We start from the raw sequence: 17753 nt of genomic DNA, 5'->3' as shown, positions 1-17753 counted from the left end.
CAGGCTCTTTTTACCAGTCTTTGTTGTTTATTCTTGAGACAGGGTTTCATGTATCTCAGGCTGGCCTCAAACTTGCTATGTAACCCAGGAAGGTCTTGAACTCCTGCCTCCACCCCCACTCCCCAATGCCAGCATTACAGGTGTGCACCACCACACCTGGTATTACAGTGTGGTATGGAACCAGAGCTTTGTACACGTAGGTGAACACTCTACCAACTGGGCTATAATCCCAGCCCCCTTTTTCCTTTGTTTGTTGTGAGACAGGATCTCACCCTGTAGCTTAGGCAGGCCTCAAACTCGTTAATCCTCCTGCCTCATCCTTTTGAGCGCTGGGATCAGAGGCATGCACCAACCACTGCTATAGATCTATTTGAGCCTTCCTTTGGATATGGGGGCCATGGCAGAAGTACAGACAGGCCAGTTGCTGAGATACCAAGCTCTTGGGTAAGTTGGCAGACTGGACTAGATCTTCACACCCCAGCTGACCTGGGACCTTGATTGGATGGCCTGCCTTTCTTTCCCTCCCAAGGTGTCTTGGTGTGTCTGACCTGGGACCTTGATTGGATGGCCTGCCTTTCTTTCCCTCCCAAGGTGTCTTGGTGTGCCGTTTTATCCTGGCCCTGTCTCTATACGGTGGCCCTGGAGGGAACTTCCAGTGTCAAAGGGGAAGAACCAGGCCCCGAAAAGGGCCAAGGTCACAAAGCCTGACAAAGGCAGGAATCTAAAGACGGAAACACAGCCCAGACCTGGCCACACGGTCTCCTCTCCCACCACGGTGGCCTCAAGAGTCATGGGCTTGGTGATAGAGTGGCTAGGAGCCAACAAGAAGCTCGGGCACTTTCAAGGCTTCAACCAGGTCCCTAGCTAGCCCCTGCCTGCAGCCAAGCTGGGTGACCGGAAATCCACAGGCCCCACCCTGGCATCTGTCCCCTCCCTCCTGCCTCCCTGGATCCGGTCAGGCCCCCCTTCACCGGGTCACCATTTAATCCCAACCCAGTATGGGGGATCCAGGAGTTGACCCTGGGAGCCTGAGTGGGTAATCCTAAAAGGTCAAGCAAAATAGATTAGGATTCTTGATGCCCAGTCCTCCCTGGCATCTGAGCCTGCCCCTTTCCCCACCGGCTCCACTCATGAGCAAGTTGGGGGCAGGGCAGAGAAAGTGGGTGCCCCCTACTCCAGTTGTGATTTAGGAATGCTCCCTCACCGTTGCACACTGTGGCAAATGAGGTCTGGCGGGGCTCTGAGTCCTCCTGCGCAAGGCATCCAAGTCCCTCTGATACCTGAAGACCTTCCCTGCTCACCTGAGCTCCACGCGATCCTCAGGGGGAGTCCGGCTGGGCTCGGCTCCCGGGCCTCGGGTCTCCGCGGGGCTGCAGATGCTCAGGCCGGCGCTGCCTCACCCCGCGCCTTCTCAGCGCCGGCGGCAGAGGGCTCCGTGCGCTGCTCCTGCACGAGGCCCGGCTTTTAGACTGGGGTGTGGACAGCTAGGCGCTGCAGGCCTCCCCGCCCTCCCTCTCCGAGGTGTCCTTTGCCCCTTGGTCCGGTGCCTCCTTCTCTCCTTAGCACGTGGATGGCAGCCGCTCCTCCGGCTGGTGGCCTGTGGAGCAGCTGTGGCGCGCGCCGTGGGTTCAGGCGCCCGCCAATCACCTTCTGCCGTCCCGCTCGTGCCCCGCTCACCTTTAACCGCCCTCTCCTTGGGGGCTTGATGTTTGGTTCCCAAACTGTAGGCTGGGTGCGAGAAGGGAGGAGCCCCAGGTACCGGGCCAAGGAGAGCGTGGGAAGTCTCAGCTACCCGTCCCAGCCCCAGGCCCTATTTGAACCTCACTTGGGGTTGTCGGTTCCACTTGTCTACAGCTCCCAGATGCTCACCGATCCCTATCTGTGCCCCAAGGAGTCAGCTTCATCCTTCGTCCTCTGCTGAGGAGCCCCCCGGCCCCCGTTCTCCAAGCTCCCTTCTCTTCCCAGCTAGACCTCTCCTGGAACATCCTCCCCTTGGGGTGCTGGGAACTGATGGTGGGCCCTCTGCAAGAACAGCAAGTGCTTTTAACCACTGAGCCATCTCCCCAGCCCTAAATCCTCCGTTTTTGAAACAGGTTCTGAGCCCAGGCTGGCCTAGTAGCTGAGGCTTGACCTTGAACTCCTGGTTCTGCTGCCTCCACTTCCCGAGCACTTGTGTTGCAGGTGTGAGTCACCACACCTGGTGACAAGGATTTGGTGTCAGAATGTCTGTTTTGAAAAGTTATTACATGGGGCTGGAGAGATGGGCAGGGGTTCAGCGAACTGGTTGCTCTTGCAGAGGACCATGTTTGATTCTCAGCACCCACATGGGTTCACCATTATCTGTAACTCCAATTCCCGGGACTCTGATGCCCTTTTTTGACAAAGTGTGCACACGTGGTGAATGCATGCAAACATGCAGGCAAAATACTTTCATATGAAACAAAATATGTAAATCTATGGCAAAAATAAAGAAAAAATCGATTGCATTTTACTTACTTATTGTGTGTGTGCATGTTTGTTTACGTGTTTGAGCACATGCCTGCCAAGGCACACACGTGGAAGTCAGAGGGCAACTTGTGAGAGTTGGCTCTTTTTCCACCAAGTATCAAATTCCGGTCCTCAGGCTTGGCAGAAAGCGCATCTACTATCTAAGCAATAATCCTGGCCTTATTTCTTATTTATTATCAAATACTATTCATAACATTTATCTAAAATTCACATTTCAGTCAGGTAGTGTGGTGCACACCGGTAGTCCCAGCACTCAGAAGGCAGATAGAGGAAGGTTATGATGCGCTCCGAGCCAGCCAGAGCTGTGTATACCAAGATACTTCTGAAAACAAACAAACAAAAAACAAAATTAAAAAAACCTCAAAAACAAAACCTCAAATTTATCTGGGTTGGCCATACCCACTCATAGAATAGTGGAAGCAGGAAAGTTTGGGCAAGACATTGTTACTCAGGTCTTCTCCTGGCTCTAGCTCACGCTGCGACAATCTTGGGTGGATCCAGAAGGGTACAGCTGTGTTCACATTCATCTCGTGCAAGGCAAGAGGAGAACAAGATAGAGATGGAAGCAGGGAGAACTGTAGTCATCATAACGGACTCCATCAGAGAGATGGGGTGGAGAAGGGCAGAAACTTCTAGAACCAGCCTACTCCTGGAAGGCTGATTGAAGGGGATGGGACACGAGCCTGGTGCGTGTTGGGCAAGTGCTACCTCTGGGGCACACTCCCAGCGCCTCACTGGGGGTTCTAGGCCAGTGCTCCACTGCTGAGCTACGCTCTAAACCTTCCTTAGAAGAAAAATGTTTAGGGCTACTTGGATGCTGAGGAATAAGAGGGTGGGTTAGATGGTTTCTCATGAATTATTCTCCCTTGCTCAATGAAGTGCGGGGAGATGGGAGGCATCCTCGTGTGAAGGGAGGCTCCTTAAGAACAGCAGAAACCATCGTCTAAAGACCCTTTTTGTTCTTGTTTGAGAGATGATTTTGGTTTGCAGCCCAGGGTGCCCTCGAACCCACTACACCTGGCTGCTTCTCATTTCTGCCACTTGCCCAGCACTCGGAGCTTACTAGGGCTTAGACTCACTTCATCCAACAACAATCAGAGGCGGTGGGGTGACTGCTCACCATTTTACTAGTAAGAAAAGAGAGGGGTTGGAAATGCAATTCGGTTGGTAGAGTGCCATGCCCAGTGAGCCCTAAGTCTAGGATTCCAGCCCCGGCACCACACAAACCAAGTATGGTGGTGCGTGCCTGTTATCCCAGCATTCAGGAGGCTGAGAGGAGGAGACTGTGAGATCAAGGAAAGCCTGGGCTACATAGAGAGTTTAAGGCCAGTCTGGGTACATGAAAGCCTACATAAAAGGGGAAGAACGAAAGAAAAGAAGGAAGAACCAAGAGCACATGGGTGCTTGGTAATTTATCTGGGGTCCTGTGGGTGGGAGGTGGTGGAGCTGGGCTTTGGTCCTTGGTGGTGTATTTCCACCCTTACAGTATAAGATACCCTGCGCCAGGGGCTGGAGAGATGGTATGGACCTGGTCCCCTCCTTCATGGACTCTGCAAATCTTAAACTACTGTGGTACAGTCTAGGCAGCGTCTGAGAGGCTAGAGTGGCGGTCTCAGTCCTTCAGTAACTCATAGGGTAAAAGGTGGGAAACGGGGGGGGGGGTGTTCAGGTCCAGGGGTGCTCTAAGCAGCAGCAGAAAGGGTTAGGAATAACAACCAGGGAGTGGGATCCGTGTTTGCTGCAGAAGCCTGAAGACCTCAGTGGGATTCACAGCACTAACTTAAAAAGGCTCAAGCCAGGTGGTGGTGGCACATGCCTGTAATCCCAGCACTTGGGAGGCAGAGGCTGGAGAATCTCTGAGTTCGAGGTCAGTGGAGTCTACAGAGTGAGTTCCAGGACAGCCAGGGCTACACAGAGAAACCCACCCCTCAAAAAAAAAAGAAAGAAAAAGAAAGAAGAGAAGAGAAGAGAGGAGAGGAGAGGAGAGGAGAGGAGAGGAGAAGAGAGGAGAAGAGAGTACTTCCTACTCTTGCAAAAGACCAGAGTTCAATTCCCCATCCACGTTGGGCAGCTCACAACTGCCTATACCTCCAGCTCTAGGGGTCTTCAACACACTCTTCTGGCCGCTGTAGACACTGGTACATACATGGTATACAATCACACAAACACATACATACATATAAGTAAAAATTAGATAAATCTTTAAAAGACAAAAGAAAGAATATGCCCATTCAATGATTCGAAATCCATGGCAGTTTTGTTTTTTCAAATCTCATACCGGAAGCCATGGATATATCAATCCACAGGCAAATGGATAAGCAAATAATGGTCTAGCCATACAAAGAAATACTATACTGCCATTAAAAAGGAAGAAACTTGGGTCATGCTTGTTGGTGTATGCTTTTAATCCCAGCACTCAGGAGGTAAAACCAGCCAGATCTCCATGAGTTCAAGGCCAGCCAAGGCTACACAGTGAGATCTGTCTGATGATGATGATGAAACTTGGGGTTGCATCTGCACCCATATGCACTATACCCATGTGGATGCACACATACACACACATGTCTACATAATAAAAAAATCTTAAAAGGGAAGATGCTTGATAATTGTTCTGCTGTGGATAATAGTCAAAGAAATTCAGAGAGAAAGAAGTCACATGAAATATATATATATATACCCATGATACCCATGTTCTTATCAACAACCCCAATTAAACTCACTGAATCGCCAAAAGAGAAAGAGAAAGTAAATGGTGAACTAGTAGGAAAAAGGAAATGGATTGGGAAGAATAAGAGGGTGAGCACGGGGGGGCGGGGGGAGAGGGTGAGCACGATCAACATGCAATATGCATGTATGCACCCATGAAAATACCATGATAGAACCATTATTATTATTATTATTACTATTATTATTTAGGTTTTTCTTTTTAAGGTTCTTTTCTTTTTTATTTTGTATATAGTGTTCTGAGCACCAGATCTCATTATAGATGGGTGTGAGTCATCACGTGGTTGCTGGAAATTGAACTCAGGACCTCTGGAATAGCAGTCAGTTCTCTTAACCTCTAAGCCATCTCTCCAGCCCTATTTTAGATTTTTCAAGATAGGGTTTCTCTCTGTGTAGCTCTGAATGTCTTGAAACTCACTCTGTAGACCAGGCTGGCCTCACACTCAGAGATCCACCTGTCTCTGTCTCCCAAGCGCTGGAATCAAAAGCGTACACCACCACCACCCAGCTGAAACCCATTATTATGCATAATTGATACTGATTTTAAAAATAGAATATAACATGAATCTATACCAAAAAAATCTAGAAATTCAGACTAACTAGTAGTGACAGAAGAGGAGAGGGAATGGAGTTAAGGGTTGGGAGAAGAAGCTAAGAAATACACAATGAAGCTGCAGAGATTGTTCAGTGTTTAGAGCACTGTCTGCTCTTACAGCCAGCCTGGGTTCGGTTCCCAGCACCCACATGGTAGCTCACAGTCATAGGTAACTCCAGTACCAGAGGATCTAATTCCCTTCTTTGACCTTAGCAGGCACAAGGCACACATGTGGTGCGTAGACGTACATGTAGGCAAACATCCATACACATAAGAATAAAATCATAAAATCAATAAATCTAAAGTGGGTTTTTGTTTTGCTTTTGTTTTTTGTTTTTGTTTTTGTTTTTCGAGACAGGGTTTCTCTGTAGCTTTGGAGCCTGTCCTGGAACTCACTCTGTAGACCAGGCTGTTCTCAAACTCAAAGAGATCCTCCTGCCTCTGCCTCCCAAGCGCTGGGATTAAAAGCGTGCACCACCACCACCCAGCTAAAGATAGTTTTTTTTTTTTTAAGAAATGATTCTTTTTTTTTCTTTTCTTTTAAATAGTTCATGCTGTCCCACAGGTGCTGGGGACTGAACCTGGGTCTTCTGGAAAGGCAACAAGTGCTCTTAACTACTGAGCTACCTCCCCAGGCCCTGGATAATGCATTCTTTGTTTCTAGGTGGTTTCACAGAACTGTTCCTGAACTCCTGCGACTGCACCCTTTGAATATGCATGACTGATGGAAACTGTGAGCCCAAACAAGACCCTTTTTGTGGCCTTACAGTAATGTAGCAGATGGCGCGTAACTGTTGGGTGCTGTGTGAGCTCACTGAGACGTTGGCTCTGGAAGTGACCATGTCCTGTCCCACTTCAGACCCAAGCATACTGCTGATGTCAAGTGTCCTCCAAGGCCCCTTGTCTGGGGATGCATTGGGTCCCCCTAACCCTGTGACAGGGAGGGAAGAGGGCAGCAGAACAGCCCAAGAGTGAAACCATGTGCCCTCAAGACCAGCTGGAAGGTGACCCATTTCCAACAGAGGTCATTAGTGTTTACCCCATGGAATGAAAGAGCTGGCTGGGTAGAGTGGCACACACCTTTGATCCCAGCACTCGGGAGGCAGAGGAAGGCAGATCTCTGTGAGTTCGAGGCCAGCCTGAACTACAGAGTGAACTCCAGGACAGCCAGGGATACATAAAAAAAATACCTACAATGGAACTGCTGGGTGTTCTGAATACTCAATTTGATGATGTTTTGCTCACTCTCTCTCTTCTTTTAATTAATTAATTGTGTATATGCACATGAGTGTACATGCCAGGAGCCTATGTGGAGGTCAGAGCAGAACTTATGGAAGTTGGTTCTCTCCTTGTACCTTGTGGGTCCGAGGGATCAAACTCAGATTGTCAGGCTTGGTAGCAAGTGCCTTCACCACGCTTAGCTATCTTACTACTGTTACTAGCAGAAGTAGCAGTATGATGTTTGCATGATGGAGCTGCCCGCATGCCACAGCATGCTTTGGAGGGCAGAGGACAATGTTTTTGAGTCAGTTCTCTTCTTCCGCCTTTATGTGGGTCCTAGGGATGGAACTCAGGTCATCAGCTTTCTACATGATAAGAGCCTTTACCCAGTGAGCCACCTTATCAGTCCCATGTATTCTTGTTGCTTACAAGAGAGCGGAAGAACATGAACAACTTACCAGTGACTACCCCACTGAAGAAACATCCTTCCTCCCGCAGCAGGCACAAACTCAAGGGCTTCCTGGGTCCCGCCCCACTCAGGGATGAAATGCTGGCCAAGCCAAATTATTCAAGCTTTGGGAAGATGAACAAGCTGCTGCGAATTCAAGAGCCCACATTGTGCTTTGAACAACACTCTACCCTTTCCTCAGGCTCTTAGATTCTGTTCGTTTTCTTTTTTGTTTGTTTGTTTTTGTTTTATGTGCATTGGTATTATGCCATGGGTGCTGAGTCATCTGGAACTAGAGTTACAGACACTTGTGAGCTGCCATGTGGGTGCTGGGAATTGATCCCAGATCCTCTGAGAGAACAGTTAGTGCTCTTAGCAACTGAGCCATATCTTTAGCACTCATTTTTCTTTTATAACATCTATCTGTCTGTCCATCCGTCCACCTATCTACCCACCCGTGTCTGTGTCTATGTATTATGTCTGCACACATGCCATAGAGTCATACGTGGATCAGTTTCCAGGAGTTGGTTCTGTCCTTCCACCATGTGCATCCAGGGATTCAATTCAGATCCTCCTCGGGCTCAGCAACTGGTTCTTATCCATTGAGCCATCCTGCCAGCCCTTGTTTCTTTCATGAGCTGAAGTGTGGCTATGTAGTCCCAGCGGACTACATGTTCTTCCTGCCTCAGCCTCTGGAGGGCAGGGATTACAGGTGTGTGCCCCCTCATGACACCTTTAGCTGACTTCTTTATTTCTGCCAACCCCATAGCTAATGAGACACCTGGGCTCCAGTTATGTTGCCCGCAAAAAAGGCGGCCAATGGTATGGAGTGTGAAATTGGTCCTGGCAGTAAGAAAGGGGGTGACGACCTTAGCCTTGGCTAGACCTTAGCCTTCCCTTGATGGCCTGAAGGGAGTGTGGGGAGTGAGTCAAGCCGAGGGAGAGGGCTGAGGAAACGGACACAGGAAACGGCAGCCACAGACAGGACTTTAAAGGTCTTGGTGTTACCGAGCAATGGTGGCTCAGACCTTTAATCCCAGCACTTGGGAGGCAGAGGCAGGCAGATCTCTGTGAGTTTGAGGCCAGCCTGGTCTACAAGAGCTAGTTCCAGGACAGGCTCCAAAGCTACAGGGAAACGCTGTCTCCAAAATAATAATAATAATAATAATAATAATAATAATAATAATAATCCCAAGATTTTAAAAATATAAACAAGGAATAGCCTTCTAAAAATTGAAATGGTGGTATCCCTCCCCGAAGCCCTTGCCACTCTCAAGTTGCTTATCACTTTTCTCTACATTTGATCTGCTCAAAAATAAGATGCAAACAACTATAAGCATCATCGAGTGGGACGTGGTAGCCCACACCGGTAATACCAGAACTCAGAGGAGAGGGTGGAAGGAAGGCAATGGCAAGGTAGAAAATAAAACAAAAACCAGACTGAACTCTAACTCCGTGGTAGAGCAGCCTGTCTAGGATCCCCGGTGAGGGGCTGGGGGTGTAGCTCAACAGCAGAGCACTTTGCAGGGTGAGCCCTCCGTTTCTAACCGCACTACCTCCAAAAAAAAAAAAAAAAGCCCTGGGGGTGGAGTGACGATAAAAGAGAATCAGAGCAAAAACTAAGATGAAGGAGATGGACAGCAGACATCAGGAGCAGAGCAAGGGACTCGTCAGTCACCTCAGAGGTGAGAGTTGGCCGAGCCTCAAACTAAAGCTGTATCTGCTAGTGTTGACCTCTGAATGGAAAGGTTGCTCTTCCTGGCAGCCAGAGGGAAGCTGGAGCAAAGGGCAGGCTCAAAGAGCATTCTCGGAGTGGGGGATGGGACAGACAGCTTTCTTTCTAGGAGGACACAGAAGGACCAGTGGTCTTTCAAAAAAAAAAAAGGAACTTATTTATTGCCAGAGATGGTGGTGCACGCCTTTAATCCAGCACTCAGGAGGCAAAGACAGGCAGACCTCTGTGAGTTCGAGGCCAGTATGGTCTACATGAGTTCCAGGCCAGCCATAGCCATGGAGTGAGACTCTGTCTCAAAACAACAAAAGTTTATCTATTTATTTATTATGTACACAACAGTCTGCCTCCAGAAGAGGGCACCAGATCTCATTACAGATGGTTGTGAGCCACCATATCGTGGCTGGGAATTGAACTCAGGACCTCTGGAAGAGCAACCAGTTCTCTTAACCTCTGAGATCATCTCTCCAGCCCTTATCTACTTATTTTATGTGTTTGTGTGTGTGGGGGGTGCGCTTGAGTGGATATATGTGCACCATATATATGTAGGTGCCAGAGGAAGCCTAAGGAGGGCATTAGTTCCCCAGGAACTGGAATTACAGGCAGCTGTGAGCCACCATGAGGACTCTAGGACCCAAACTCTGGTCCTCTGCTAGAGCAGCAAATGTTCTTAAAAGCTAAGCCATCTCTCTAGTCTCTGGGACTGGAGGGAGGGGGAAGGGGAGAAGGTTGTGTAGTGTTACTGAGAGCATTTATGTGAAGCATGGGGGAGGGAGTTGAATAAACAGACCAGAGAGGCAGGAACCTCCCCACCATCTCACTTATGGATCAAAGAGGACAAAGGTTTCCAGAGTAGGCTGGGCCAAGGGAGATCCGGACAGGAAGAGACCCCTGAAAAATTCCCACGAATAAATAGTTGGCCCTAGAGAAGCAGAATAGAGGAGGTCAGCAGGGTGTGAGGAGACTGACTGTTGATAAGTCCGGCGACTATGGTCAAGGGAGAGCCGAATTGCGAGTTCACAGGAAAACGGTAAATGTCCAGGCTGTGGAGGTGCAGAGGGCTGGGGTTTGGGGGGAGATAGACGAGAAGGGACAACACAGGACGGGACACGACGACGGGGTTGCAGTTGAGGGGGACGGGGACACGGAATTTCATATGAGTGGATTTCAGTTATGGGAAGGTGGCAGAAGAGAACACTTGCCGTTCTAGCACTCGGAGGCTGAGGCAGGAGGATGGAGCCGGATTAGGGAGAGTCCCTAATGCTCTCTTGGTTCCTGCGCCTTGGTTTATGATCTTTTTCAGCATTCCTGTTCAGCCTATGAAACCCGGTTCAGTCATCACTTCCTCAGATAACTCTTTCTGATTGGCTGGTCCTAGTCATGTGCTCTCACGGTGCTGCGTGTGTACATACAGGGATCACATTCACTATGTATGTGTACGAGATTGGGGGAAATGTGCAGGTGTGGGTGCGTCTGGAAAACAGAAGTCAATGGTGGCTGTCATGTGGATTTGTTTGTTGATTTGTTTTTGGACAGAGCGTGGACCTCACTGACTATGCTAGGCTGGCTGACCATCTTGTCCCAGGAATCCACCTGCCTCTGTGACTAGAAGCATGAACCACCATGCCTGGCTTTTTTCCTGACTTCAAGGAATTGCGCTCTGCTCCGCGTTCCTGTGCAGCAAGCATTCACCAGCTGAGCCCTTGCTCCTGCCATACTGAGTATTTTGGAACAGAGCTTTACTATGTAGCCCAGGCTGGCCTCAAATTTGGGACAATCCCCCTGCCTCAGCCTTCTTAGTGCTGGAATTACTGGCAAGTGCCACTATGCTTGCCTCTGCCATTCTGTCTTGCACTAGATGCGGGGTGGAGACTCTGCCTTGACCTATGAACTCTCTGAAGGTGGGAAAGCGTGCCCCTGGGTAGTGGTTCAGCCTTTGTGCTCTGTGCAAGGATTGTCAATAATCTGTAATGTGATGTTAGGGAGGTGATGTCATCTCTAAGATTTTTAAATCTATTTTATTGTGTGTTACCTTTTATTAATTTATGTTTTGGTGGTGTTGGGGAAGGACTTTCAGGCTAGGCAAACAATACAGCCGAGCCACGGCCCCAGCCCTCTGTGATACTTCGGTATCTCTAAAGTAACTGTAAATCAAGTTAGTTACCTGCCCTGCGCCGAGGCACTCAGTAATAACTTTCCATGCTCAACTCCCCATTTTACAGAGGACAAAAATTGAGGCATGGAGTGGGGTGGGGACGATAAATGACATGTCCAAGTTAGCAGCCAGACAGGGGCTTTGGCGCCCAGCCCACCTAAGAAAGCTGTAGGAATCCGGAGGGGAAATATGAAAGAGCCTTGCAAACTGTAGGCGCCTAGGGTGGTAAGGTCTGCGATGAAGCGTGGCAGGATGAAAGGGTGAGAGGAGAAGACTTGGGTTTCTAGAGGGAGGAGGAAGGATGGGCTTCTGGAGAGAGGACGCTTTGAGCGACAGGTTCGCGGTGGCTCCGCCGCACCCCGGCGGGGGATCTCCGGGTGAGGCCCGCCCACTACCTGCCCCACCCCCAGTCCTGCCAGCGGCGGCGGCGGTCCCTTTAAGAGCGGTCGAAGCGCCCCCTGGAGGCAGAACGCGAACAGCGCAGCGCGCGGCCGGAGCTGGAGCCGGAGCCCGGAGCCCGGAGCGGAGCCGGAGCGGAGCCGGGGCGGAGCGGGGCCGATCGGGCCGAGCCAGCAGCCGAGCTGGGGGCGCGGGCGGGCGGTATGTACCGGGCCCGGGCGGCGCGGGCGGGGCCGGAGCCCGGCAGCCCGGGGCGCTTTGGGATCCTCAGCACCGGGCAGCTCCGGGATCTGCTTCAAGATGAGCCCAAGCTGGACCGGATTGTGCGGCTCAGCAGGAAGGTAACGCGGGGGGCGCGGGCAAGAGGAGGGTGTTTGAGGGGGGCGATGGAGAGGACGGGCCGCGGCCTGCGGGGACCCGGAGACCCAGCCAGCGGAGGCCAGCCCCCTGAAGCTGCCAGGCCTCGGGATCATGGGAGCCTGGCACGTCCGAGTGGGCCCCGCGGAGCCGCCCCCGGGGGATGGGGGGCGCCCCGATCCGGCCTGGGGCGGGTGGTGCGGGAGGGGGCGCCCGGGGATGCACCCGTGCACCCCGGGATGGCCGCGAGGCGTGCCCTCCTGAGGATGCTCCGGGGAGGTGTGTTCTGGGGGGCGGGAGGTGGAGGGTGAGCTGTGTTGTTGGGGGCCCTGGCTCAGCACACCCACGTTCTTTAGGGCCAGAAAGGGGAGGCGCCTTGCTTGGGGGAGAACTGAAGGCCTGCTTGACACCTGGGGTGGGGAGGATAGCTGGGAAGGAGGGTTATGCTTTAGATGGGGAGGGGGCTTTGTGTCTGCCATTGGGGATGGGTCCATGAATACAGAGGCTTGTATTCCGTAGGCCACCATAAGAGAAAGTTGTATATTTCACGGGAGACATAGGCCCGGGCTGGTTGTCTGTTGGGAGGGGGGTGCAGAAAGAGAAAGTGTGTGTTAGAAGGAGCCAGACGAGGAGGGGCATGTGCTTGGATCAGGGGACAGATGGAGGGGAGCGTGTTCTCCAGGGGCGGGGAGCGAGGCTTGGCCCTCCTAGAAACAGGCTCAAAGATCCTTCTTCTGGGCCCCAGTGCTGCCTTCTGCTAGGTGAGCAGCTAGCAGGTGCAGGGGACCACAGAAGCAAAGGGGGTGTGTATTGTATTCGTGGGGGTGTGTGAGGTTCCGCTAGAGGGCCGGTGAGGGGTTATAAGAGATGAGAGGGTGTCCTGAGTTGGGGGGGGGGGGGGTGCTGGGAAGGCACAGGGTGAAAACACCACTCCCCCAAGAGTCAGAACAGAGGGTGGAAATGTTTCCCACACAAACACCTGAGGAGGACGCGAGACAAAGGCCTGGAATGAGAGGCAAGCTGTCCAAGCATGGAAAATGGGACAGAGAGGGGAGGGGTAGTCCTCGGGGACCTGAGCAGACATATTAATTGAAAAATTAAAAATTAACTAACATTTGTAGAGGCCTTCATAGTTTGGCTCACTTAGGTCTCACGACAACTCGGTAAGGAGAGGCGGTTTTTGTTTTGTTTTTGTTTTGTTTTGTTTTTAATTGTAGAAGGAACTGGGGCCCAGAGAGAGAGGACGCCAGGCAAAGCCTGGAACGGGCCAACCTAGGCCTCTCCACCTGTTGGTCCCCACACCCCTGCCGGTCGGGGACTCCCGTGTGCCTTAGACTAGGCCTGTGCTGTGCTATGGTGGACGCCTGGGTGACCCTGGGCAGTTCGAGCCCAGGCCTCTTAGCTCTCCTCCACTGGCAGTTCCAGGGTCTGCAGCTGGAGCGGGATGCCTGCTTGGCCTCTAACTACGCGCTGGCTAAGGAGAACCTGGCCTTGCGGCCCCGCCTGGAGATGGGCCGGACTGCCCTGGCCATCAAGTACCAAGAGCTCCGAGAGGTGGCTGAGAACTGCGCAGACAAACTGCAGAGACTGGGTGAGGGGAGGCGCAGGAGACCTGCCTGGGGTGGGGTTGGCTTTCGTTTGTGCTGGGCTCCTAAGGGTGGGGCTGAAGGGAGCTGATCTGGGCCTTCCGGAAAGTGAGGTTGTGAGCTGTGGAGGAGCGACTTGGCAAGCTGGGCTGGGTTCCCGTGTGTGTGATCCCCGTACTTGGGAGGCAGAAGCAGATGGATCGCAAAACTTCAAGATCATCTCTAGGCTCTCTAGTGAGTTCTGGGCCCGGACTGTGCTGTCTCTTGAGGGGCTGTCCTGCCTCAGAAACAAAAACAAACAGCCGGGTTGAAGAGGCCTAAATGTTTTTAACCCCAGCACTTTGGAGGCTGAGGCAGGTGGATCTCGGTGATCTGATTTTGAGGCCAGCCTGCTCTACAGAGCAAGTTCCAGGGCAACCAGGGCTACACACAGTGAAACTCTGTCTTGAACCCCGCCCCCCCCCAAAAAAAAAAGGAAAAGAAAAAGAAGTGACATGATGGGGGTTCTGGGTAGTAGAAGAAAGGAGGCCAAGCTGGGTAGGGAGCCATATGCCTATATGCAGACACAGGAGGGAAACAGACGCAGGAGGGTCAGTAGTTCAAGGCCAAACTTGGCTACTGAGTGAGTCTGAGGCCAGCCTGGGTTACCTGAGACACTAGAAAAAGATAAGAAAAGAAAGAAAAAGGAAAAAGGTCAAGGCTGATGACATTGATGACATGGTCCACTGAGTAAAGACACTTGGTGCCAAGCCTGAGTTTGATCCCTGGGACCCACGTGGTAGCAGAAAACCAGCTCCCATAAACTATTCTCTGACCTCCACAGCTATGCAGTGGCATGAGTGTGCCCACACAGACTACACATGAGAAATAAATATGTATTTATTTATTATTATTTATTAATATAAAAACGTAAGCGGCTTTAGAAAAACCCAACACCCAAACAAACAAGAAAGGGGGTCTGGAGGACAGACAACTCAGTGATTAAGTGAGTGTACTGTGTGCTCTTCTAGGAGACCTGGGTTCGATTCCCAGCACCCCACATGGCAGCTCACGACTGCCTGGAACTCCAGTTCCAGGGGATCCAGTGATACTCTCTGATCTCCACGGGCACTAGGCACTCACGTGGTACACATGCGTACGTGCAGGCAAAACGAACATGACATTAAATAAAATTTGTAAAAAGGAAGAAAGAAAAGGAAAACAAGAACCTAACCTTGAACCCTGGAGTGCCCCCCCCCCATCAGTCTCGACTTTATCCTTTTACTCTAGGGTGAAGGGCTGCCTCAGTCTGACCTTACTAATGGGTTGGGTGGCGGTGGCCTGGATGTGGCAATGGGGAGGGTATCTGTTCATAAACGTCCGGTAGCGTCCATGTTATTGAAGAAGCTGAGCCAGGCATGGTGGTGCATGCTTATGATCCCTGCACTCAGGAGGCTGGAGAGTACCACATTTGGCAGGCCAGCCTGGGCTGCACAGTGAGACCTTCCTCAAGTCATATGATGGTGGTGGCTGGAGAGATGGCTCAGCAGCTGGGAAGGACTGGAGTTGGCTTCCCAGTAGCCATGTTGGTCGGGTCTGACAACCTCTGGCCTCTCAGGATCCTGAACTCTGTCAAGTGCACATACCCATGTGCAGATACATACTCATAATTAAAATTAAAAGATTTTAAAAAAAAAGAAACAACAGTAGAAAAACAAAGAAAAAAATAAGCCGAACTTGTTTGTGCATGCCTATAATCTCAGCACTCTGAGGTCTAGAGACTGGAGGATGGGGGTCAAGGCTAGCCTGGGCTACACAGCAAGTTCAAGGTTAGAGGCTATAAGAGACCCTGCCTCAAACAAAACAAACAAACAAAAAAAAAGAGTTGAGGATTTGGAGGCCACAGAGATGGAAACTGTAGAGCCACCTGCGGTCAATGGGAGAGTCAGAGTCCCTGTCTGTCCCCCTGTGGTCCTCAGAGGAGAGCATGCATCGCTGGAGCCCCCAATGTGCGCTGGGCTGGCTGCAGGCTGAACTGGAAGAGGCTGAGCAGGAGGCTGAGGTGAGGGGTAGAGGCGGCTGGGTCCAGGTGAACAGGGAGGGAGACCCATCTTGTCCCATTGGGGTTGTCATTACATCAAAGACTTGGGAGCGTCTCCTCTAAGAATCCCGCCATGATTTCCTACAGAACTTTCCAGAATGGCAGAGATTGATGTCCTAGGAATGTCTACAGACATTGGAGGGCAGGGTCCGCTGAGTAGGAATGCCCCCCCTTCCCCGTTCCTCTGGGCTGGGTTGGGAGTGGACACTAAATGAGTTGAAAGGCCTGAAACAGACCTTTACTGTGGAAAGAGGGTGGACTCTGTCCAGTCTGGGTAACCAGAGTCTGGGCCAGGTTGGAAGCTCAGGGCCTCTGCTGGCTGGTCACCGTGGGGGAAGAAGGACTCAGTCTCTGATCGGATTGCCTCCTCCCAACTTTCCCTTTCCCTCCTGGACACTCCCAGATCCAGATGGAGCAGCTGCTGCTGGGGGAACAAAGCCTGGAGGCCTTCCTGCCAGCCTTCCAGAGGGGCCGTGCCCTGGCCCACCTGAGGCGGACCCAGGCAGAGAAACTACAGGAAGTGCTGAGGCGTCGGGAACGCTCTGCCCAGCCGGCTCCCACTACTGCTGCTGCTGCTGCCGCCGCCGCCGCCACCGCCATGGATCCCCCGAAACCCTTCCCTGCTGCTGCCGTCCTGCCCACTGGGGCCGCCCGGGGACCACCTCCAGCCGTACCCCGGAGCCTGCCCCCCTTGGACTCCCGCCCAGTGCCCCCACTGAAGAGCTCCCCCGGGTGCCCTTTTGGGCCAGCCCCCCTGCTGAGCCCTCGACCCTCTCAGCCTGAACCCCCTCATCGGTAGGAGCCAGGGTACGGCCTCCCAGCGGGGGTCCAGACAAACTTGATTCGTGGCTCCTCCTCCTCCCCCACTGTCTGGGTGGGGGGAGGGGCAGGCCCCTCCCCCTAGCCTCAGGCAGGCCCAGGGCCCTGGAGGCTGAGCTGGGGAAGAGGGGCTCCCCGAAGAGGCCCGTAGAGGGCTGGGGGGTGGGTGGGCAGGGTGCTGGACCTCGGTCACCAAGGAAACTCTGCCTTTTTATTTTATTTTATTTCGTCTCCCCGGTCCTCCAGGGTGCCAAATCAGGTCCCTAAATGAAAAGAACTTTATGGGGCCTGCTTCCCCCAGGGGGTCTTGCTTGGGGTGGGGGGCTGTCGCACCCTGCCACATTACTGGGCTCGAACTTATTGGCCAAGGCTTACTGGATTGTTCTCCTTCTGAGCTAACCCTTTCCGCAGTTTGGGGGCCCTCCGCCTAGGAGCCAGGTGGTCATGCTCCAGCTGCGGTCCCAGGGACACTCCCAAGGGCCTTGCAGGTGGCCCTGGGGCAAACAAAGTAGGACAGAGGCTTCTGACCTGCCCAGGTGAGAGCCGGCCATCCCCAGGAAAGACCATTCTGTATTTTTCTGTCCCTGTCTCCTTAGAATGGAACCTTTTTGAGGGCAGGTCCTTGTCTTTGTATGTTCTGTCCCCAGCCCCACCTCCTAGGGGCTGTCAATAAATGTGCTGATGGATGACGGTGATGATTCCCCGCCTCCTCTCTGCTCCCTCAGCCGACCTCCTCTGGCTCATCCTCCCATGGAGCTGGCCTTCTTTTCCTTGCCCATCCAAAACTCAACTGACCTGCAAGGCCAATAGAAGCCTCCTCCTCTGAGCTGCTTAGTTTCCAAAGAGCCTTTTCTAAGCCTTACTTCCCAGCCTGGCCAGAAGTGACACCGCCTACTCCACTGTAACCAGTAGCCTCACCTGGCTGCACCCTCTCTTCTAGGATTGCTTGTATGCTCACCTGGATGGTACTGTACCTTCTCCTGCCACACCATAGCCTCCGCTGGTGACACACCTTTGATGGGTGACAGAGGAGGGGCTCTGTTAGGAATGCAGGCATCTGTCCTCCACTAGGGACGCATTAGGCGGCCAATTAGGCTGCTGGATGTGGGGCAAGAAGACTGGCGTGCAG

General features: G+C 52.2%; 2 protein-coding genes and 1 long non-coding RNA gene across 4 annotated transcripts in view; 2 read left to right on the top strand and 1 right to left on the bottom strand.

Moving 5' to 3' along the window:
* The window catches only part of Mlxipl (MLX interacting protein like), a 51945-nt gene extending 50465 nt beyond the window's left edge, over nucleotides 1-1480 (bottom strand). The window contains exon 1 of one of the 2 annotated variants that reach the window (XM_038344833.1): nucleotides 1302-1480. The gene's annotated coding sequence lies outside the window, so the exon portion shown is untranslated. The remainder of the gene's footprint in view (nucleotides 1-1301) is intronic. The other variant, XM_038344834.2, reaches the window with a different exon arrangement.
* An 8591-nt stretch (nucleotides 1481-10071) lies between these two features.
* LOC119824879 lies at nucleotides 10072-11244 on the top strand. Its single transcript, XR_005287148.1, has 3 exons — nucleotides 10072-10258; nucleotides 10532-10658; nucleotides 10765-11244. It is a non-coding gene; the product is annotated as an uncharacterized LOC119824879 (long non-coding RNA).
* A 673-nt stretch (nucleotides 11245-11917) lies between these two features.
* Vps37d (VPS37D subunit of ESCRT-I) lies at nucleotides 11918-17314 on the top strand. The gene is made up of 4 exons (XM_038345434.1): nucleotides 11918-12123; nucleotides 13559-13730; nucleotides 15684-15766; nucleotides 16209-17314. Exons 1-4 carry the CDS (start codon nucleotides 11986-11988, stop codon nucleotides 16602-16604), a joined length of 789 nt encoding a protein of 262 aa, XP_038201362.1. The 5' UTR covers nucleotides 11918-11985; the 3' UTR covers nucleotides 16605-17314.
* Nucleotides 17315-17753: the final 439 nt, after the last annotated feature.

The sequence above is a fragment of the Arvicola amphibius genome, chromosome 10, assembly GCF_903992535.2.
Source record: "Arvicola amphibius chromosome 10, mArvAmp1.2, whole genome shotgun sequence".
NCBI lineage: Eukaryota > Metazoa > Chordata > Mammalia > Rodentia > Cricetidae > Arvicola > Arvicola amphibius.
This window is presented reverse-complemented; position numbering and strand designations above follow the sequence as displayed.

Coding starts and splice junctions, on each gene's coding strand:
- Vps37d (XM_038345434.1), top strand. CDS start 11,986: ATGTACCGGGCCCGGGCGGCGCGGGCGGGGCCGGAGCCCGGCAGCCCG. Junction 13,731..15,683: donor AGACAAACTGCAGAGACTGG/GTGAGGGGAGGC, acceptor TGTGGTCCTCAG/AGGAGAGCATGCATCGCTGG. Junction 15,767..16,208: donor AGGCTGAGCAGGAGGCTGAG/GTGAGGGGTAGA, acceptor GGACACTCCCAG/ATCCAGATGGAGCAGCTGCT.